The 24561-nt window shown below is 40.1% G+C and overlaps 1 protein-coding gene across 1 annotated transcript; it reads right to left on the reverse strand.

The window, feature by feature from the left end:
• Positions 1-513: 513 nt before the first annotated feature.
• On the reverse strand, positions 514-23305 carry rnf150a (ring finger protein 150a). The gene is made up of 7 exons (XM_080028800.1): positions 22739-23305; positions 11074-11324; positions 9245-9316; positions 8951-9033; positions 8689-8785; positions 8176-8377; positions 514-4882 (listed from the first exon to the last, which is right to left on the reverse strand). The coding sequence occupies exons 1-7, from the start codon at positions 23190-23192 to the stop codon at positions 4752-4754; spliced, it is 1290 nt and encodes a 429-aa protein (XP_079884926.1). The 5' UTR covers positions 23193-23305; the 3' UTR covers positions 514-4751.
• Between the last annotated feature and the right edge of the window lie 1256 nt (positions 23306-24561).

The following is a 24561-nucleotide window of genomic DNA, read 5'->3' on the forward strand; positions in this document are numbered from 1 at the left end:
AAATGGAGCACCATGCATCATAATGGGAGAAATGGGAGGGTTGATATTTTGACAGAGAAGACCTCTGAAATATAGAAAACCGGCTTGTATGCAGCCGTTTCTCTGAGATCTACAAATCTGAGAGGGACCATAATACACTATATTTTGGTTCACTTGACTGAACTGTACACTCGCACACAAACTCGGAAAGTGTGCCTTACTAGTTTTTTTCTCATGGTCAAAACATAGCCTACTTTTATAATGATTTTATAAAGATTTTCAAAGTTGAAAAATACCTGATTCAAATGTATTCCAGCTCACAAATCCTAGAAAAAAAATGTTCTAGTGCATAACAGTACAATAAAGAGAAAGAGACACAGCCAATTATCATACGTATACGTTTTTTATGTTACAAAATAGCACTGCTTTTATTTCTGCTGGGTATAGTTTACAATATATGGATACCCACCAATCCCCAACCCCCCACACACATACACAACAGTACAGATAAAGTATCACAACATTGTACAATAAGCAACAACTGAGTCATGTGCCACGATTAACACTGTAGGCCTCTTTCTCCAACGCTGTTCATAAAAAAAGACGTTCTCAAGTCGTCCATTAAACCCGCTCCCCGTTCACTGGAGGGTTAAAGTGCAAGATAGGAAGGTTTACACAAACAGAAAAAAAACACACGTGTGACAAGAGAATGAAAAGAATACATGAGGATCTAGATTAATGCATAATAAAACCAGGGTTGGATCATGCTTTATTTCCACAGGTCCATCATTTTTCAGAATAATTTTCAAAAACGTTTTCTCAATTTCCTTGAAAGAACAACTTCATTTGGCAGCAAGGAAGCAAAGAAAACCATTAATTAATTCCAATGAATTGCGAGTGTAAACATTAGGTCATCCGATAACAAGATAACATGTCAAATTTTTGGAATATTAAGTTTAAATTGGTCTTTGTTTCTATATGCTGCCACAATACTAGCATCAAATGACACAGGTTCTGCCTAGGAAACTTGTTGGAAATTATAAGTAAATTACGGGCACATACTGTAAAAAATAAAAAATAAAGTGTTATGCAATCTTGCAGGTATACAGCAAAGGACAACAATCGCGTGTTACTTAGTACACCAAATACCAGTACATGGAGTAATATACACCAAGGTATTTTGAGTCTTAAAAATTCCTATGAGTCTTATTTATAACCAGAAGAAAGTTTGTTATTGAAAAACTGTAAACAGACAAATGTGAGAGATGACTTGACAGCTTAAGTCACAATGTTTGAAAGTAAAAAGACGACTCCAGTCATGTTTCATCAGGCAGTAGAACCAGGATCAAGTTAACAGAAAATCTCAAAGAATGTGATGATAAATCTATGTGATGTGCTTTATCTGGTCTATACGGTGACCTGGTCAGTTAAAGACGAGAGAAAGTTTGTCAAATTTGTGTGTGTAAATGTGAGGAACAGTCAAGATGTCAGAAGAAAGAAAGAAGTGTAGAGAAAGCAAGAAAGAGGAGTCAAGTGACATACAGTATGTATCAATGTTGTCTGGTGTGGCTTGGTTTTTCTTATGTGCTTACTCTTTATCCATGTGAGTTGATGCAACATGCAGCAGGCTTACAAGGTCCAGATTATAGGCTGGTTGAGCATCTTTATAATGTGCTGGCAAGAATCACAATCATCGTCTACCTTCATATCCGCAACACAAAAGGATGTATCGCTATCAGGCATTTAAAATCAAACCAACTTTTTCCATCGTATTGTCTGATAGATAGTAAATATAAAATGTACATTCATGAGTGCTTCCGTAAAGCTACCACACACTCCAGTCATTTCAATGTTGAAATAGTAGGGTTACATGTAGAACTGGCTGGTATGTGTCTGTTTACACACAATAGTGAGGTAATGTGAAACGCTGCACTGCTGGCAGAACCAAAAATATTCTAACTCCTTCTTCTCACTTATGCGACTACTGTCATGCAGAAAGTAGAGTCTATGGGTAGATCAAGATGCTGCGGCCAAAACCACGCTTTAAGGGAAAAAAAAGAAACACAACTTTTAGACCAAACATTTGCAGTTATATAACAGTCCCAAGGTGGCTACAGGACATAATGGAAACAATGACTGGATGTTTAAAAAAAAAAAAGAGAAATCACCCAGTTAAAATTCCACTGGCTCCATCTGTGCCTCGTCAGTGTGCAAGTCAACAGGAATGTGAGAGGAAACTGCACCTAGAAAGTACCAAACCTTGTGGATCTTGCTGAGTATGACATCGCTGTAAAAGCAATTAGATGGTGCTTGACAAGAGGATTATGGCAGACCAATTTTTTTTTGGGAGACACACCCCAAAGTAGAAGACTTAAATGTACTTCAAACTTTAAAACTATAGTGCTTAACTTTTTCATACAAATAAATGTCGGTTACATTCAAGCCATTGCCAAATCAGTTGACCCAAAGTTGATTAAGCCCATCAGCTCAACAAAACTCACTCTGTATTTCTCAGTATGGCAGTGTATACAAACTGGTGTCACTCTCTGACACTGGCTCAGGAGCTCAGAAAAATCCCAAGAAGAGCCCGGGAAATGTTTCAGTTGTTGATTCTACTGCTAAGAAAAAACCTCGGCGTACCAGCAGAAGGTACAAAATCCATGCACCAGCACCGAAGGCCTATACCTTATGTAGATGCGCCGATACTGTCGTTGTAATTACTCAGAATTCCTCATGGGAAGGACAGAAGTTACGCACTATAGCTTTAAGAGATGATGAATGTGTGAATTAACAGTCGGCACCGCCACAGTAGTCAAAGGGTAAGTCGACGGATGTTTAAATGGATCGTAATTTCTCTGCCCACACTAAGCTGGTGTCTTCCTCACCCTTAAACAGAGCTGTAATGGTCACTTCTTTAAAATGCTTTGCGTTTGTCGAGTTCTCTGTAAAAATCTATCACAAAAAAATGCTTATCAAAATTAGAAGGATTTTTTTTTGTGCGACACAACCTTAACATAATATCACCTTTAAAGTTGACATGGTGTACTAGTTATAGCAAACAGTTGCATCCAGCAAGTCAGGGAGCAGCATTAGCATTTCTGGCCACCTGATGAATCCAAGTCTACTGTAATATTGACTCTCTTTTAGCTCTGTGTGTTTGGTCTACTCTCTACCAACTCCTGAGGGAAATATCTGGTAATTTAGCTGCTTAACCAGTTAGTCGCTAATGCAGCGCTGTTGTTGTTGTTGTTGTTGTTGTTCTTTTGTGTGGAGAACTTTGGCTGCATCCACATCATTTTCCATCATACGCTGTCTTTGTGAGGATGTAATCCAGACATAACTTCTCAATTCATTCCACCACTGTAAACATTTTCATGCTGTAAGCTTTCTATGCCATATCAAAATCCCATGCTTGGAGTCTCATATTCTTCCCAAAAAGAGCCCTAACCATATCATCTGCATCTTATTTGACATTCATACAGCACATATCTCCCTTTTTTTTCTCCAACAAAAACAGTCCCAACTCTTGACTAATATAAGCCATCCCTGGTGTTATTTCTTCAGTTTCATATTGTGAGCAGATTCAGTGCGCATGAAAAACAACCCACCGTGTCTAAAATACTACTGATAATCTTGGCACAAAGACGTGTTGACATATTTATATTGGCAGGCTTGACAAGTGTTGGTAGTTGGTCCTCAGTATGTGCACACTGGCAGAATTTTGCTAGTGACAACTGCTATGTCCAGCTGTTGTTTTCAGCAGAAGTGTGTACATAGATACAAACATATCTTGTAATTCGGCAGCAGCTTCAGTAGGGCAGTGGGTGACATCACTTCAAAATGTCTGTGGCGAGTTGTGATTGTCAAAATGTGAAGAGGACAGAAACGTATTCCTTGTGTTGTGGTTGGTTTCTTCTCAACCACAAGAATAATTCCGTTGGTTTACTTAGAGAAGTTTAGAAATGAAGGTATCACAAAATAGTAACAGAAAACGTTAGGAAATTCAGAAATTACAGCATAACGTGTGCATACATAGTCCCGACTCCTCAAATGTCACATGAATGACCACGAAAGACCTTATACAGTATGCTTCAAGTTTTCAAAGGGATAATAACGTGTACCCAAGTGTGAAGTTGAAAAAATTTGCTGGTGGGAATTCACACCAACTGTTAAGGACTGATATATAGGTTTTATACTGTGCTACTGTATCCATCCACTTACTTGTGGAATATGTTGGCAGTAATCTGGAACCAAGAACACATATTTATTTAATAATAAAAGCTGCAATCTGGCTTTAAGAAAGGCCCTGCAGCTCCTGTGCTTATACATTGTGTCCAGCAGCAGCTTCAGGTTGTCAGTAGTTACAGAAGAATAATTCTGCCTTCTCAGCATTGTGAGGGGCTACGGCAACACGTCAGCAGTTATTCTATGTGTATTTCAGATGCCGTGGTCTTTTAGAATGTGAAAAAAAAAGATTACGTGGACAAAAAAAAAAACCTGCATGGCCCACCGCAACGTGAGAGCTTGCGATTGGCTGTCCGGCGGTCACCATGGCGGCGGTAGAAACCAAACGGAACAGAATTGGCGAGCAAGCAACCTGTCCACAGCTGCAGTAAAGGCAGGAGTGGGGCTGTATTTCCTGCTGCTTTGCTCATTCGCCAATCACATTCCTCCAGGGGGCGGAAGACGACTTGGCGAATGTCTGGGGGCCCCCACCGTGTCTTGCCCTCTTCCTGGATATATATATATATATATGCTTTTATTTCAGGACTTCAACTGGCTCTAGATTTGGCCTCTTCACATTCATGCCCCGTGGACAGTTCTACTTCAGCCAGGCAGACCTCCACGCCCGTCCCAATAGAAGTGTCTGAATCACTGCTGAGCGGCGCAGGCTGGTGCTCACCTGAGGGGGGAGACATAGAGGAGATTATTACTTGATTTGATAATTTTGAAAAAAAAAAAGTGATTTTGACAACTTATCTAGAATCGTTGACTCCACCTTTAAAAGCATTGTCTCTTAAACGTGAGACAATGTTCTTTTCACAAGGATCAAATATTTAGGTTAGTGAGGCTGTAGTGGAACCTACTTATCTTTAGCAACTAGCTTCTTGTCCTTGAAGGCCACCATAGCTTCCGTTTTATCTCCGAAAGGTATCGTTACAATCTAGAATCTCACCAGTAGATGCTGCTAAATACTCCGATATTACACAGTGTAACTTTAAACCTGCGTGTTGTTTTTTTCCACAGATGAGGAAGTATAACAACGGCCAATAAGTCTTTCCTATTTACATACAGACATGAGAGAAATGTATTAAAATTGCTTGATAAAGCAAGAATAAAAACCCCAATAGAAAAAGCAACAAGCACTTCCCATGTTCCAACAACAAATCGGTTGTATTTCTGGGACCCTGATTGCGGCACACACCCGAGTGATTGCCTGACAGCGGAAAGAATGATTGCTGACATACCATTAACGACAGAACTCATTATTCAGACCAAAGACACAACGTTATTGGCCTCTTCCATCATCAGTTGCCGACCGACAGCAGAACACCTGACAGATTGGCTTGTTCAGCTCATGCTAACGACCCTGTCAGCAACAATGTCTTTGTTATCTCAGCAGCGCTCTGAGACTGGGACATATGACAGATTGCATATCATTTACATACTGCTGCTTGGCCTCGAGTAAAAAAAACCTGTTTGTGGTAACCTGATCTACTGCAACAAGCACACGGATTTGAATAGAACTCTTACTGTTTATCTCAAGTTAAGCTCAAATTCAGTGTATTCAGTTTCTATATTATACAGTAAGACGAACCAAAGTAGCACATATTTACATTAAAAAGCTGGAGCCAGCAAATGTTCGGCAATTTTTCGATAAACAAAAAAGGCACATTTGTTAAGTAAGTTGATGGAATAGTCCTTCAAATGTAACATGTCAATGACGCCATACAACTTGGATTTTACAAAAAGGCTTCTCCGCTAGCTTGTCTACATCTGATTTCTTCTTAAATACTTTTAAGTTTACATAACTTTTAAAGTAGAGTATTCACAGCAACCTATTATAGAAACATTTTCATCTTTCTCCATCAATTATTGCTAAACAGATAGAATCGACGTATTTCAATAGAAAATAGCAAATTCGATAAGCTTTAAAAAAACGCGTTTGCTCAAATCTCCTCCATCTCAACACTTGCTAATAACATAACAAATAACTTCAAGAAATCCCTCCTTTAAAATGAAAGAGAACATATCCACTGAAAAAATGATAAAACTGGCTTCAGGTGATAATGTACAACGGTGAAAGCAGTAACACTGGGACTGTGTGTTGGATTGAAGTGGCATAACAGATAAGATAATCCTTAATTAGTCCCACAGCGGGGAGATTTACAGCGTCACAGCAGCCAAAAGGGACAGTGCAACGGCAGAGTGAACAAACGTATAATAACAGAAGTAAACAAACAGACAGACAGCTAAATATAATATATTAAGAGAAACACTGTACAGTTTAGTGAGACTGCACATGGGTAACGGTGGTAGGAGGAGCAGGGTGTGGGGAGGAAAGAAAAGAGCAAAAAGCTTTTGGCTGTGTGTGTTCGTGTGTTTACTAGTTGGTGTGTGTGTGTGTGTGTGTGTGTGTGTGTGTGTGTGTGTGTGTGTGTGTGTACCGTTGGTGCCTAGAAGCACAAAGTATTGGAGCCAGTCTGGCGACATGCTGAGCAGCACGACTTGAAAAACTGGCACACGTTACTAACAAACACTTCATCTTTTTTCTCTACCATTCCATTCTGTCTCTCTCCAGGGTTTTCAAATAAAACATTAATTATTAACTCTGTGCTGCTGACCATACCCAGACTTCTGATTGGTCAAACTAAATAAAAATAGCAGGACCAACTATTCAACAGAAAGGTCGGAAGCAATTTGTATCATTTCCAACACAGACTGGCATAAAATCCTGATCCAATAATAGTCTTTCTGAATGTTGTGGATCTACTGATTTGGTGTAAGAGTAAGTGAGTGTTATCTTTTAAAACCAAAATGCAGTTGATACTTTTTATTCTTTATACATATTTAATGAGAAAAGTAATAAACAAAACACACAACAAATGTTTATTCCTCCACCCGGTAGTACTAGTAGTAGCAGCAGCCTAGCAGTAGTTTTATAGTAATTTTATTTAGTCATTATAAAACAATAATTATAAACATATCACGTTGTTTCCTCATGCTACAGCAAATAGTGACTGAAAAGGCTTAGGTTGAAAGCTGATTCATGCATATCCTAATGTGATTACATTTTTTTTTAACAAATGTGTTTGAGCATGGGCATGTTCTCACGCAATGAAGCGCTTATTGCTAACAGATGTTTACCAGTCGTTCGTTAAAGGAACAGCCCCTAGGCGTTTGCATGAGGTGTTACAACATACTTTGACAGAACGTAGTTCACTGTAAGTGGGTGAGGTTGGGACTTTTCTGGGAACCCTATTCTTACCCTCTTTGTATTGCCCAGGAGATTCTAAAGTTGAGAACATTGACCAGGTGGCGGCTGGCATGATTTAGGCCGAGGAATAAACGGTTCAACCATCAAATGACAAAGACCGACTTTGAATGAGTATGAAACCAGAACTAAAACTGTTGGAAAGACAGTGTCCTCTAGAGGATGGGGCACAATACCTTTGTTTGTTGCAGAATGGAAACAAAGAATATTCAAGCACATGACACGGTAGAAATCAGGTCAAAATGAATTGAATATCTCCTCAAGATCCTCTACCTGTCCTTACTGTGTGTGCGCTGAAAAATAAATCTGGTGTTAATACACAGCCGCGGCTCTCTTAACAGGTATGTCAACAAAGTGTATGTAAACAAAGGGGGCCCACCATAGCTCGCAACATGCCAGTCTACAGAGCCTAGAGCAGTGTGTAAGAACACATTTTTTTCTGCGGACACACAGTACGGACAGGAAGCGGATCATGAGGAGGTATTCACTGATTTTGCCAAAAAGTTATTTTGAGTATTAGACAGAATTGCTGACTCCACCTTTAAATGATGGAGATACACAGAAAGGGACACAGACACATGCTCTATAAACATGTGGCGAAAACTTTGAAATAAAATTCAAATTCAAATTCAAGCTTAGCTTAAATGACAAAAATCCCCTTTCATTGACTAGTGGCTCATGTTAAAACGGTCTGTACTCACTGCTGGCTATGACGTGGCTCTCCTCCCCCTCCTGAGGCTCTGTCTCTGGATGGAGCTGCTGTAAACCGATGGCCCGTCCGTCTGGATCCAGAATGACAGAACTCTCGTTAACCGTGATGTCACTGGCTCCACTGATCTGATTGGTCGGTCCCACAGAGGCCTCGTAGTCTGGGGGAACCTCATCTGTACAGTCTGCGTTGAGCTGGAACGGAGGATGCCATTAGTTTAGAGGCACTCATAGATTCACGTGTGCTATTCATTGCGTCTATGTTTCGCACTTAAAGGTTTACTAAGTAAAATATGGCTGTGTCAGAGAAAAGTAACCGTTCTAAGGTATATTTTCAAAACTGAATAAACAAACTTTCCTTTTGTAAACTAACTGCAGGCTCTGCAAATGAAAACAAATCCCCCTTTCCCTAAAACTGTATAGTGCATCTTTAAGAGTTAGATTTGTCTAGAAATAAGATGTATCGGGCAAGAATCGCAAGGAATAATAATAAAAAAGGGTCTTACTGGGATTCCCAAGGCTTTGAGGATGTTCATCTTACACATGGGACACGTCCGGTGGTCAAGTAGCCACGGGTCTACACAATGCTTGTGGAAGATGTGCCTGACAAAACAGGAAGGCAAAGTACAAACCATTTTAAAGTAAATTCTGAAAATGCAGCACAGTGAAATGGGTAGGGATCACAAACTATGGTACGTGTGTGTGTTTATTTTATGCCTTGATGCACATGTAGAGACACTTGACACATGATCAAGCACACAAACCTACCTGCATGGTAATATCCTTACAACATCATTAGGCCTGTAACCTTCAATGCAAACTGCACAGTTGTCAAAGTCTGCCTCGGTCTCCTACAAAACAGAACACAGGAAGAAATAGAAAAGACGCTCAAAGAAAGACCAATACAATCGCAAACATATACAGTAACATTTATTTATCTGTACACTAAACAAAATTGTATTATTCAGATCATTTCCTGCACATTTTTAATACAATATAACTAAGCATGCTTTTAGGTGAATATGAAACGTGCTGTTTTGCAGTGTGGGGCACACCCTTTACCTTGTCTCCTTTCCTAATGGTGCGTACTTGCAGCTTACTGATGGCCTTCTTGGCTGCGTCTCCCAAACGTCTCTGGAGACATCAAAACAAACTTAATTATGGACAAAGCTAGAAGGTTTTTAATACTCAGCAGTATGCATATATTACCATTAGACTGTGTGTGAATGTGCACCAACATGAAATCAGAAATATCAATCGTTGCGTGTTGCTAAGAGCGCTGTGGTAACTCATCAATACTTCACATTTGAGTTATTGCAAATTAATAAAGAAGGGCCGACGTCACCTATTGTGTGTTCAGCTAATACACCAGAGTAAAAAACCCAACCATACAACCACAGTAAGAAAAGTAGTCAATAGATCCATTGGACAAACTGTACACACCGTAAGTAAGAGATCAGGTGGATAAAATAAACTTCAACTTTTGATCCTTTTCAATATGCTGCTAGGATAGAGAACAGTGTAAACGGAGCTGCTTACTTTTATATTGTATTCAACAATGAGGCCAGGCGTATCGGTTTTTAAGAGGTATTGATTTCCTGGAAACTTCAAACAGTCTCTTTACCACAGTGTCACGTTCTGTTAATCATTTACACAGGCAGAAATCAATTGAACAAATACTGTATATTACTGGTGAGTTCATGGGAACTCTGTGATAGCAGTGTGTCTTTCAGGTGTATTTTTGAGACTTCCAGGGATATGAGGATTTGAATTGTTCCAGAAAAGCAACTAAATTAAAGGTTTTCCAGTTTCTTTGCACAAAGAAAAACGATGGTTATAATGAATAGAATCAGAAATATTGGAAGAATGGACGGTAACACATTGACAGAATGAACCCGCAAGTGATTTTTACAATAGTCACCGAACACACCATCATGTTTTAACTGTTACCTTACTGTGCTCTCTGCCTTGGCATTACATTGAGGGAGCAGATTTGTTCAATATGGGGGGATTCTTTGTTCAGCATCAATCACCATGATTCAAAGTGAAAGTGCTTTTTCACGGTACCGGCTCTTACAATAACAGGCCTGGTGATAGATTGTCATTACGGACGTCACAAGAACGTAAGAGGCGGCCATTGGTAATAAAGGCATGGCAATAGAAAGTATTTGCACTGCCGACTTTGTTGATGGTTCACTGATTCGCCATGTCGCTGCTGCACTGCCAGATGTCGGGCTAATTCTGGCCTCTCCTTACAGGCAACAGATGGAAAAATATCTTGGGCCAAAATCAAGACCCAGAGTGAGGCCACAGTACTTTAGCACAGTCAAAAATCCCTTTTAGACAGGAGAAAACATCAGCTATTAGGGTTACTATTAGCTATGGACCGAAAAATAATCATAATAATCAGAAATTCTGATGGTATTCTGAACATAAATAAACTTGTATGATAAATACAATAAATAATTGAATTATTCTAAACAAAATTTAAAAACAACCTTGAAGTGAGCAGCTCAACACAGTTTTGAGAGACATGCTCACTAGACATTTCCTCTTTTAGTGAAAGTTTTGATGCAGGAATATTCTGAACAATAATAAAGTTGATGTTAGCATCCTGTGTGTGTGTGTGTGTGTGTGTGTGTGTGTGTGTGTGTGTGTGTGTGTGTGTGTGTGTGTGTGTGTGTGTGTGTGTGTGTGTGTGTGTGTGTGTGTGTGTGTGTGTGTGTGTGTGTGTGTGTGTGTGCGTGCGTCTGTAATAATAATAATAACAGTATGACGGATAATAATAGTGTGTTTAAAACCTTGACTCTTCCAAACCTCTGTATACTTTTCAACCTGATACCTGGCCCATGCCTTTATAGTTACAACTTTGACTTGTGAAGAGTTCTTACCTGGTTGCGGTCTCGTGCGTTGGCGTAGCGGAACCTCTGGATGTAGTAGAAGACCAGCCAGGCCAGGGAGATGATCATGAGCACGATGAAGGAGATGGACACAAACACCACCGAGGTCCGGCTCACGTACTTCTGAAGGTTCCTGGTTCCTATGGTGATCTGCAACATGACTGTGATCTGCTGCTCCAGCAACGCGGCTATCTCACGACCTTTAGGCTCCGTGATCATGACCGCCACCACGTCGCCCGTACCTGAATACACACAGACACAGACACAAAAACAATCCAGGTTAGATGTTTAGCAGATCAATGAAGGCCGTAGAGTCTGAACTGAGACAGGTCGTGTCCTCAGTATTGTGTAATCTTAAACTCACCGGGGGAGCTGTTTAAACTTTACTGTTACACACAAATGGCACTTGGTAGATCACGAGGGAGGAGTTTGATATTCTTGGACACTTTCAAGACAACAACAAAAATATCTTTTTAGCTAAGTATTCGCACATCCAGCAAACTTTGATGCAGGTTCTTTAGAAAAAAATGCACTTAGATGAAAGAAGGAGATCCCATTTAAAAACATATTATTTTTAAACAGTAAGTTGTCAGATGTCCAACATCCCTCTCTATACATACATACATTCATACTGTATGCTCAGAGCAGAGCAGGTGTGAAACCTCAGGTGCTGTTTCAGACTGTGGTTTAATTCTAATGGTGTGTGAAGGTAGGCAGGTTGTCAGGAGCTTAGACAGGACGGAGTGACTAAAGCCTCACTCTGTGTAATGTATGTAAGAGGCTTCCTGCCAGCCAGCAACCTGCTGTTGCTTTACATGTCAATCAAGGCCTTTGCATAACAGAGTCACTGAGCAACTTTCAACTCCTGCACCTGGAAAAAAAAAATCCAGGAGGGACACCGCCCTTTACAAAAACAACAGACTTCTGTGTGTTTGCATGACAGAAACACGTATAGCTCCTATAACTCCCTCGCTATAAGAAGCTCCCCACTGTTCATAAGCTCCCTAAGGTGGCAGACGATAAGTGTTGCCTTCAGTCTCTAACAGACAGACAGCTCTTTATAGAAATGTTATAGTATATGCTACATCAGAGAGAAGATATAAAACTGTCCAACGCTTGTTTTATGTGTTCAAAAAGGAGTGTGAGAAGAAGAATACCTTATTTAATCTCAACCCTTCTCCCCAAGTCTTTCATCCATAACTAATAATCAATCGGCTTCCCAGCTGATCCAAATCAACACTTCAATCATTATCACTTAACTTTTATCCACCTCTAAAATCATTGCTTATATATTTATTTATCCTTATACACATTTTTCAACAATACAAGTCATATTCATTACAAATGATCATATTTCTAACTTTATAATTGTAATATCTAGTACCTGCTGTGTCTTAGAAAACCCAGTATCTCTAAGGCTCTGCTGTGTGTAGTTGACACATCACATGGGACATAATGTTAAACGACTGTGTAGTTCCCACACACAATAAATATAAGGGGAATAACAAGAACGGGGGCAGTGTCAGGTTGATGAATTTAGGAGCAGCAGCAGCAGCGTCAACAAGCCTGAGAACAGGGGCCTGTTTCAGGTAGCTGGTTTTACATACTCTGGGTTTAACCCTGCGCTCTGAGTTGGTAAACTCAGAGCGCAGGGTTGATAAGCAACTCTGGGTTTTCGGTTTCAGAACAGTGGATCAGCGTTGGGTTTATCAACTCTGAGCGTGTTCACTCTGGGTGGAGCGTGTGCATAAAAGCCATTGTCAATGGATAGCTGATAACATGATTCACCATGGAAACAGAAGAAACAAATGATTGATCCTCCCACTTCTCCACTTCTCAAAAAAGAAAAAAAGAAATCTCCGCTCCTCCCACTAGAGTTAGAAATATTAACGAATGAGTTTATGGTAGCCTATGGAGAAGAATTAACGGGATATTGTCTCATAACTCTGATCTAATCTCCTCGGCAATTCAGAAAAAAAACAGAGCAAACATTTTTTGTCAAGATAATCATTTCGCTTCCGTATGAGAAGCCATAGTCTATTTTAAAAAGTTACGCATATCAGCTGTAAAGTAATAAAGCTGGCGCGGCACAGCATTGCTGACAGTGCCTAAAGCCTACTGTGCAGTAAACAGAACAGACTGTCGCTTCTTTTAAATGGGGAGTGAAATACATTAACGTCAAGACACATTAGGTGACAGTTTCCATTGAAGAGCCTGATTGATTTATTAACAGATCCATTTTCCTCAAGTGATCACAGTTTAAATTATTATATAATTTTTATATTCATATTAGGCTATTTAACGAGGCTTGTCTGTGACTTTAGGATCGCACAGGTGAACTACAACGATCGCGTGCAGCCGCAGCGTTACATGAATCCACCTGACATAAATCTGTTCAGTGGCACAGACGTTAAAAAACATACAATAGGCTACAAATAGGTTTATTAATCTGAATGTAGAGCATGTCACGATGTGTAAGGTGGCCGCCTATATGAACGGACCGAGGGCTGAGAACAAGGCTACTGATCAGATAAATGATTGGTCAAACGTAAAATCATCAGGAAATGATAAGTGAAGTGATGAAGTGATTTTGCTTCAAACTGTACAGGGACGCGTGTGACAGTGACACTCTTTCTTCAGTCGGAGCTGCAGCGTAAAGTGAAAACAAACTCGGGTAGGTCTAACCACCTATCCAGCAGGTTAGACCCACGGCGTATGTTGCCGCAGTAACTGACTCTCGGTTGCACTGATCCTGCTACCTGAAACGGAAAACCCAGAGTTTCCACCAAGTCAGAGCGAATAAACTCTGGGTTGCCTCAAAACCTGCTACCTGAAACAGGCCCCTGGTTACATCATCCTATCCCTTCTGCTGCCTGCAGTCAGAGTGGCTCCCTATGGTTCATCACTCATGCGATCAGTCACCATTCATTCACAGTGGGACGCCATTCGACCCGCCGTCCCCGAAGGCAGCAGCCTCCTGTGCGGCCTGCCACATGCACACAGCGCTGTGACAAACAGTCATGCACTGCACACAGCTATTGTAATATATATTCTGCTACAGTGGCACCAAGACTGACGTTTGCCAGAGGAGTTAAAGCCTTTTTAATCCAACAGATATGGAACATTTTGCAGGATGACGCTGCGATGCTTATTAATCCCTTTATGTAACAGGTTTGTTGTTATAAGGTCTGCACAGCTGCTATACCGTTCATATGAGGAAGGTTGAGAAATCGAAATAAACTCATGTCATACATATTTTTCAACACAGGCATGAATATGGTTGTTTCTTTTAAGAAAAGTATAAGAAATGATTTAACTGACAGTGTGTTATGGCTGGTAGAGTTTGCTACAAAGCATTTTTTGCAAAAAAGAAAAAAAATCTAGATCCTACCCACCCACAGTTAATCTAGTTGGCTGGATCTCCACTGTTTACAAAAAGGTTTATCCTTGTATTATGGTGGCTGCTCCCTCAAAATGAGTGTGTGTGTGTTCGGGCTTCTGAAGCAAACACCAATCCAAACAATGAAAACAGAGAAAACAAATAAGCTTGTTTTTGGAAGGCAAACAGGTTGTTATACACCAGCTGAACACCAACTGTCTATTCAGGTATTCGGGCCACGGAACACTTCTATATTTACATTTTAAACCTTTGTCTTCCTTTCTGACAAAAGCAAAATAATCTGGTTTGAAGACTTGAATGAATGTTTTGAAATGGTGGATTGAGAAACATATTACCAGAAAACAAATGTTTGAACATTCACTGTTTTTATAATCCTCAAATCTATTTTGCGTGGATGTCCTGCTGTTATTGACAATGACCATATGGTGTACTGTGCACCGCTGTGATGTAACGACTGACTTTGTGAACCTGGGATAAATCACATCTGGGTTTGACATACAGAACTAATGTATGCGTATCCGACCAGCTTCAGTTTAATAACCAACAGAAATAAAGGGATGATGCGTATAACACAACATGTAATATTTCCCTCAGCCTCCACTCTCATCTTCTTCTTCTGTTCAGTGTGACGCGGTCGGTGTGGACCAAAAATAGCTGCTTCTAAAAACAGTAGGGGGGGTGGGGGGGGGCATGTCCGGTACTGAACTAGTGTGAAAAGGTCTGTGTTATCACGCTCACTCGGCCAAAATATGGGAATTAATGAGAGATTTGAACACTGCAGGGGTTAACTTGGGAGGACACCACCAGTCTGTTCAATGCTGGGGGAATTTGGTTTTGTCAGCAGGCTCTGGGTGTGCTGCTGCTGTGAAGTGGATAACACCCAGCCACAGATTAACACAGAATTAACCACTAAACCTCTTTATTGACAACCATGTGTCAACCCGAACCTGACAGCTATACACAAAGTAGATTACACCGTGGCTGCTGAATCATGCAATTATATTAAAATCTGAATGTAGCTGAGGCCTGCTAGTTTAGCTCAGCATAAATACTGGAAATAAAGGGAAACTGCTAGCCTGGTTCTATCCAACATTGACCAAAAAGGTAGTTAACCAATGAGTCACATCTTATGTGATTAATCCCTGTTATAATTGAAGTGTAAAAATGAAACGCTAGGGTTCTATAGGGGGGTAACTTACATCCGGACTATTACTTGGTGCTGAGTAGTTGCCAGGCAACCTGTGTAGACTCCAGGAAGTTGGTCCTCTAAGGTGAATAAATAAGTTTGGAGGATATTCTCCATAACACAGAAAAAATATGAGTTTCAGCACTCTGTGTTGTGATACGGTTCACTGGAGCATTTCACAGGGATAGAGCTGCAGAGTTAAAAGTTTTCAGAGATAAAAAGAAAAAAAAAACAGCCCTGTATCCGATATGGCTTCATGGTCTTAGGTTGGAAATCACTTCGACACCGCTCAGCCTTAAATAATAAACCCACACAGGCCATTAGAGGATTCTTTCTGTGGAAACTGTGGATTTTACGGCCCAGCTGTGTTGGCTCTGGACAGGGAAGTGCTCCATTCTGATTCTGGCAGCTCCACATTCAGTTTAGACATTAAGACTCGTTCCTCTGTCACTGCACTCTCTCTTACCTCCTCATTGTTCCTACCAGCTCAGTGTATATTTATGTCACGGCCTGAAACACGTTTTTTAAAATAACCTGGATGTGCACTGGAGCATTTGCTTGCTGCTAAAAGATAGGGTGAAGGAGTACAGGATGTTTAATGGTCAAACACTGTCGGCCTATGTTAACAGAATTTAGTTTGCTTTATGATTGTATAATATTTTAATGCACAATACATGCTTTCTGGCTGTTGAACTTTGTCCCAGTAGTTTCAACTCCAAAGTGTTTTGCTACAAGTGTTGTTTAGCCTTGAAGCCTAATAAGATTTTGGCACATACAGAGGTATGACGCATTCATGTGCACAGTAATTTCACTCCCCATATTCTGTTATCAGACATTGTATGAAGGATAACACCAGCTGAGATGAATTTCTGGGAATGTATGCCTAATTAAAACATTTCTGCTTTCGCCAGCAAAAATAAGGGCTGGACACACCAAACTTAGTATGTGTTTGCGCACACACCAACTTCTCTTGCATATAATCTCTGTACACTGTTCATTCGATGTATTCAATCATGTAAGCCCATTTGTGGTACATTGTTGTTTGACCCTTGCTGCTGTTTGCAAGTAAATTCACCTGCTTCCAAGAAGGCCTGACTCAGTTTCAATTATTCAAATACTTGGGTAGTTTGATGAAATAATTCCAGTAACAAATGGTCCTTCGAGTGAGCCGGATCCAACATCTTCTTCTCTGGACAAGACGAGCCTGCACCGTGACGACGGGGGAGTCCACGACTCTCGACAAAAGACCTCCAGTGAACATTGCTACAAAAGAGGCTGTCAGCAGACTCGACTTGGACGGAGGAGGGGTGACGGAATCCAGAGCCTGAGCGAGTCGAGGCTTTTTTGAAATCAGGTGAATATAAACAGCTGATTTTGTTTTGTCCAGGAATTAGGAATTCCTTTGTTTTATGTATTAGGTAGATAAACTAGTTTATGAAGCAGTATTTCTCATGGTTTTACCGTAAGGGAGAATAACTGATCGTAGTGTTTGGGAAAATGCACTAAAGAGAAAAATATTTCAACCTATAGTGTTTGGGGAGATGCACTAGAGACAAACCTATCTCAGCCTTTGGTGTTTGAGAATTTACACTGTCAAAAACAAAAGTCTCTCACGTACGTAATTAGATGATCATTAGTGTGGGGTCGAGGGTGGTCCCTTTATTCTGACAGGTATATTTTGTTCCATTAAACTGAGAGTTTTCTGTAATTTGGGAAGGTTTTATGGAAACAGGGTATATTTTCTTCCATTAAACTGAGAGTTCTTTGTAATTTGGGAAGGTTTTATGGAGGCAAAGTATATTTTGTTCCATTAAACTGAGAGTTCTTTGTAATTCGGGAAGGTTTTATGGAAACAAATTGATATCTGGCTGCTTGTTGTTACTTAGCCTGGGGATATAGTACTGCTCCAGGGAGTTAGTCTATGACAGGTTGTTTATTTGTTTTGTTTTGTTTTGTTATGTTTGTCAATAGTCTACAACTGCAGAGTAGACTTATTAGTTTTATTTAGAATACATCACATAGGGTGTTCTAGTTTAAATTGGTGAATTTTGTTAATCAATTGGAGGGAATAGGGGTGTTCACCCTGTTTAAATAGATTACTGGGTAATTTGATATTAGATTTTACATTTTAAAAATTAAATTACTTGTAAAATGGATACATTTGATATAAAAATAAGCAAAGACCAGCTTAAAAGCCTCCTTAAGACAAGTGAAGAACTAACATCTCAACTCCGGCAGCTAGTTACAGCCTGTGAGGAGGTTGTAATTAACAATGAGGTAATTCACCCGACAGCTGAAAGAGGCAGAGAAAAAGAGTTTAATAAGAAACAATGGGGAGGTGGGAAACAGAGAGGGGCCACAGAGAAAGAAAGGCAAACTGGGTGTTTCAGATGCGGCCAGAATGATCACTGGCTTCGCAAGTGCCCCCATCCCAGAGAAGGAAAAAATCAATCAGAGAGAGGTGGTGGCCCAGGAGATGAATAAGAAAATGCTTGTCTCCTAAAGATGACCAGAGTTCTGACTAAATTGCTAAAAGCTTTAAAGTTTAGAGCTAAATATCTTATCAATCCAAGACCCATAGTGAACCTTAAAGATTAAAGGTGCAGTCAATCATTTGAAGTTCCAGCATAAACTTACAAAAAAGCGTCCTTTTGTGTTCTTTTTATGAAAATGTTCACTAAAAAGAATTGTTCAATGCTTTTGATTTGAACTACAAGTTAAAGGGGATTTTTATGCTGAAAATATGATCATAATGTGTATTGTTGATATAAATTGATTCAAAAACTGGTTAACTGTAAAGACACCTATACTTAACCTACATGTTAACTTTTGTTATTTGAAAAACAAACTATAACACCATGTCAGATTTGGAGAAGTAGAGAGCTTCTCAGGAATGTGGTGTGTGTGTGATTCAGTCCCATGCAGAAAAGGGAGGGCCTGTCTCACTGACTGTGTGTGTGTAACTGAGCCCAGACACAGACAATGTGTGTGCTTGAATGCTGCCCAAACACAGACAAAAAAATGTGGAAGAATGAAATCAAACCTATTCTAAAATGTTGTTGTGCGTTAATTGTGACATCTAAAGCAAGCAAAATGGATAGGATGATATTTTAGAAACAACCCTGGCAGAATGATGAGCATTTCTTTTGAGAACATGTTACTGCTCAAATTCATTCTGTTTCAGATGCAAGGAGAAGACGACGCTGACCATGCTTCAATAAGGACAATTGGACACTGAGGAACAATCTGAATCGGTTATGGTAATATCCTACATAACCATTCCCCCAGTGACTGTGATATGAAGGACACTTTGCGTCAAAATGCCACAAAAAGGACTTGTTGACCATCAAGACGATCTTGGTTCCTGTTCCCTGGCTTCTACAAAGACTGTCCTCTCTGAAACTGTACATAGACTGTTGCACCAGTACACACACTTGCATTTTCAACAACTGTGATGTTGATGTACTTGATATTATTCTGCTTGACTGAAATATATTTACTCATATGCTTTGCCCTTTTGCTTTGAAGTGTTGCAAAAAGTTGCATTAAATATTATAAAAAGGGTGGAATGTTAACAGAATTTAGTTTGCTTTATGATTGTATAATATTTTAATGCACAATACATGCTTTCTGGCTGTTGAACTTTGTCCCAGTAGTTTCAACTCCAAAGTGTTTTGCTACAAGTGTTGTTTAGCCTTGAAGCCTAATAAGATTTTGGCACATACAGAGGTATGACGCATTCATGTGCACAGTAATTTCACTCCCCATATTCTGTTATCAGACATTGTATGAAGGATAACACCAGCTGAGATGAATTTCTGGGAATGTATGCCTAATTAAAACATTTCTGCTTTCGCCAGCAAAAATAAGGGCTGGACACACCAAACTTAGTATGTGTTTGCGCACACACCAACTTCTCTTGCATATAATCTCTGTACACTGTTCATTCGATGTATTCAATCATGTAAGCCCATTTGTGGTACATTGTTGTTTGACCCTTGCTGCTGTTTGCAAGTAAATTCACCTGCTTCCAAGAAGGCCTGACTCAGTTTCAATTATTCAAATACTTGGGTAGTTTGATGAAATAATTCCAGTAACAGCCTATTTCACTGGCAGACCCTTTACAGTGTAAGTACAGAAGCATTCGCAGAAAACTGTATTTAAATCTGTATTTAATCTGCTTCAGTTGTTTCTTTTAGCCACTTTGAGGCTCCAAAACAAGTTGTAAACACATTGACCTACATCATTTATTACATATGTTTGCTACTGGATGTCTGAATTTCCTTCGGGATCAATAAAGTATGTATCCGTCTGTCTGTCTGTCTGTCTGTCTGTCTGTCTGTCTATCCATCTATCTATCTATAAGTATGTATGTATGTATCTGTCCGTCTGTCTGTCTGTCTGTCTGTCTGTCTGTCTGTCTGTCTATCTATTTATCTATCTTGGTAGTATTTCAATGCTGCAGCTAGTGCGAGTGTTGCTACCAGATGAGTCACAGAATTAGAGTAGAAGCTTTGACGGCTTTGCAGAGATCTTCGATGATGTGTTTACCGACAGGTGCCTGTGACAGTTACTACATTGTCAGGTTTGAGTAGGCTCAACCCTAGGTACATTTGTTTCAACACCTGTTTGTGTTCAGATCCTTTTGTCAAACAGCTTTCTCACACTGTGCTCACAGGTGTAGTAGCGCTGTCCTTCTGTCACGCTGTTATGAAAACCAGCAACGAGCTGAGAGAACATTGCCAATCCAATTACAAGTCAAGAAAAAAACAAGGCTCCGCTGGCAGCAACTGCAGTCCACTACGATTTGGAAAAATGATATATAATTAGTTTAAAAAAAAATGTTTTGCACGGAATAAAATTGAGGGGTATGGGGGACATCAAGAATTTCATTTTAACGGCTTAGTAAGCTTGAAAGAAGAGGGCTATTTCAACTCTAAGACAACTGGTTAAAATGAAAACAGGTTTGTATGCATGATAGTCTGCTTTTTGTAGACACAACAACATAGTTAACTATATGTAAGCAGAGCATGGAGTTTCTGCTAATGAAGACCACATGGACAAACATATGCAAGAATGAGAATAAGGTATCATAACAATGAATGAATGAATCAAGCACTTTAAAAGCTGCAAATACACCAATGTGCATACTTTTACCCTAACAGAGATCTTAAAAGAACACAGTTTTGTTTGCGACCACTTACTCCTACAAGTCTTACTGGTCAAATCAACAGAACTGTGACACAAACAGGTACAGAAAAAAGCTTGGAGCTGTTTGAAGAGCCAACTGTTAGTCAGCCTCTCTACACTCCCTCTGGCCAACAAGGAAAAAGAAATGTGACTCTCTGCTTAAAAGAGCCGGATAGTTGAATCTGTGGTCTGTGTGTGTGTGTGTGTGTATTTTTTTCAGGATATTTTGCATAGATCAATGTCAGAGGGTTCACTGGGTGTGTCGTTTGTACACAGTTTGTTTAACCATTTCAGGTCTGACATGTGTGTGCTTTGGCGATGGTGTTGTTGACTGTGCTTTAAGTCTGATATATAAGATATTAAATGATTGTAACCCCCCCCCCCCCCTTTTTTTTGCTAATTTTGTCCATGGCTGTATTGTGGGGTTGAAGATGGCCTTTATGTTGTATGACTGCACTGTATTTGCTCTGTAATGTGCTGCCAAAACAAACAAACAAACAAACATTTGAATAAAAAATAAATAGAATGTCAATATGTTGGTTTATTCAATGTGTGCTCATGTGTTCACTATAGTGGTTCCTTTCTTTATTCATTAACTAATAATCGTGAAGAAAACGTGTGCAGTTGTGAAGGGACGACTCGATTTCACACAGTATGTTCAACAAATGACTGAATTGCAGCTGCAGTCTCACGTTTGCCACCTGTTGCTTTTAGGTATTATTCATTTGTAACTAGGAGAACTGACATTGTACTCAGTCAGCAGCTTCGAGTGCCTTGGTCTGCATTGCGTTAAAAAGACCGATTCCAATTTCCTTTTTTGTAGCTGTTTGTCTTCTCCACGGAAAGTTGATGACTGCTTTCTTATTCTGATAGAGAATTAAGAATGGACAATGTTTAGAAAATAAGTTAATTTGACTGCATGGACAATACACTCAGTAAAGGAAATGTCAATGTGTTCAGTCATAAAGTTGTATAGTTAGAGACTGTATCCTGTGGCAGGCTATGTGGTATGGCAAAACGCCACCAAAAGCAGTCTGGCATTTACTCAGTTCTTTTAAATCGAGTCTGAAGACTTTTCTGTTTCCATTTTAACCTGTACTTTTTATTTTATTTAAATGTTTTACTTCTTTTCATTCGCTTTTAAATGTCTTCTAATGTGTTTTATGTATTTTAATCTTGCCCCTGTAAAGCACTTTGAGTGGCCTTGTGTTTGAATTGTGCTATATAAATAAACTTGCCTTGCCTTGCCTTGCCTAAAGTGCGGTATGATTTGTAGTATTGTTCACATATTATACTTGCAATGAATGAATGAACCTGAATTAAGATACTTCCTAATTTCTATCAATATTTTCACCTGTTGACTTTTAACATATGAGAACCATTTAAAGCTTCCTTTGTGACACAACAATAGAGTTAATGTGGGGGAGACAGGTTTGCAAAGGGTAAGGGTTACAGTAAGGAATTAAAACATCAGTGTATTAGTGTCTGCACTGAAAATCAGGTATCAAAGTGGTACTAATAATAATAATTAAAAATATATATATATAATAATACTCAATCCAGGTGATAGGCCTATACAATTCATGACATGGAGATAAGAGAAAAAACTTCCGACACACCTATAGATTACATCTAGATAGCAGTCAGCCTGCTTATGAAGCTAGTGTAGCCTACTTTTCGACTTTACACAAAACTAATTGATTATTGAGCTGATTCCACAGATAGCCTTCAGAGGGGGAATGATAAATCATTAATGCTCAGTGGTGCCAAACACTGTAGAAGCAACTACAGTGACATCTGTAGCCTACTCCATCACAGTCATTGGACAGACTGGGGGGGAAAAAATCTTGCAGTTTGTTTGAAAATGTTTAGTCTCTTACCTGGATGGGGCATTGTTATTGTGTCGTTGACACTGCTGGAGCCCACGTTGTATATGACAACTGCAGAGGCGTTGTAGTTGGCAACGTTACGGATCTTTTCTCGGAATGTACAGTTCCCTGCGGCCACCAGAGCCACCCAGGTGGTGTTGGGGGAGATGGGAGGGAACCGGACGTTTGGGTCGCACGCCTGTCTGTCCTGGAAGACGGACGGGACCAGCACCAGACCGCGGGTTTCCTTTTTGGGCGAGTGTTCACCATAGCGACCGCACTCGGTTTTCTCCGTCTTGACTTCGGAGGTGACGGGGTCCCGATACGTGATGTTGACAAACGCCGTGTACCACTCCTCTTTCTCCGCCACCGTGAAGTCCAGGCAAAGCAAGTGGACGAAACAGAACGACAACAGCCACGTCGAGAGAGCCAGACTGCGGCAAGCTCGGACGAGGGACGGGGCCATTGTGCGGTCGTGGTTTTTTTGGGGGATGGATGGTGGTGGAGTTTGGGGTCTCACTGGGACGCTCGCGCCACGTCCCTGTGTTTTTAAAGGGAGGTGCAGGTTTAAAAAAAAGAAATAGAAAAAGAAAATACTCCAGCCCACCTTATAGACGAGCTCTCCTCAGAGTTTATGAGCTCTTGCACAGGAGTCACTACACACCACCACCTGCAGGAGAAGACGACGCTGTCTGTGTGTTATTGTTCGCCGTCAGCTGTTTCCCGTCCTCGCTCGGGATTGGCTCGTCGATTGACAGCACGTGACATGGGCGTGGACTGTGATGCCCCAGCCATGGCATGTTGAAAATACAAAATTAAAACTGTCATTAATCGTGTAGGCTACACCGCTGTAATAAGGAATAGCCTCTATAGGCCTAGGCTTCATACACATTGACATGACAGTTTTCCAGTTTGTAAGTGCACTTTGTCAGACGTCATCCGCTATAGAGCAAACTATGTGTGACAAAACTGGTGGAGACTGAGATTTTTTTCCTTTTTTCAATTTCTAATTTCCATTAAAAGTAAGGAAGAAATACATATAGGCCTAGGCTATTAATTTAGTTGAGTGGAACCTGGACCACTGGTATACGTATTGACTTTTTATTTAATTTTTCATTTTGTGTTATTCCATTAACATGTGTCTGCCCAAAGGCCGGCGGTAGCCAGGGGCCAGGGTGGGCCGTGCCCACCCAAATGTGGGCTGTGCCCACCCAATCAAAAAAAAAAGGTAGAAGTCCAGACCCACTATCGGACGGACCTGTTCATTCGCTGTACAAGAAAATGTCAAATAAAATTCAGACAATTAATTAATACTAAAGAATATACCATTACCATGCATTGCTTCTAATTGTATTATTGGGTGGACACTGGGCAGGACAGCCTGCCTCCAAGTTACCCACCCGCTTATAGTGGTCACTTTTCAGCAGCGCCGGCCCGAGGCATAAGCGAAATGAGCGGTTGCTTAGGGTCCCGACTGCCAGGGGCAGTTTTTTTTTTATTTAGTTTTTTTTTTAGTTTGTGTGTTTGATATCAACATCATATTATGTAAATGTAAATTATCATACAATAAAAGGAATACAATGTTTTGGTAGATAGTTAATATCTTAATAATTGAATCAGTTCATCTGGGAGGTAATCCGAGGTTAACTGATCACGTCACGTTCAAGTCCATGGCATGCACAGTGTGTATTGAGTTTATTTAAAAATATTTGAAAATGGGGCTGCCCTCAGTTGCCCATGCACTGTGTATAGTCTATAGGCTATTTCAGCCTCGTCTGTGGAAAAAAAGATAACTGGACAACAGAGTTCTTCTGCTTCGTTCCTCTCACTGCATT

The sequence above is a fragment of the Ammodytes marinus genome, assembly GCF_949987685.1.
Source record: "Ammodytes marinus genome assembly, chromosome: 6".
NCBI classification, from domain to species: domain Eukaryota; kingdom Metazoa; phylum Chordata; class Actinopteri; order Uranoscopiformes; family Ammodytidae; genus Ammodytes; species Ammodytes marinus.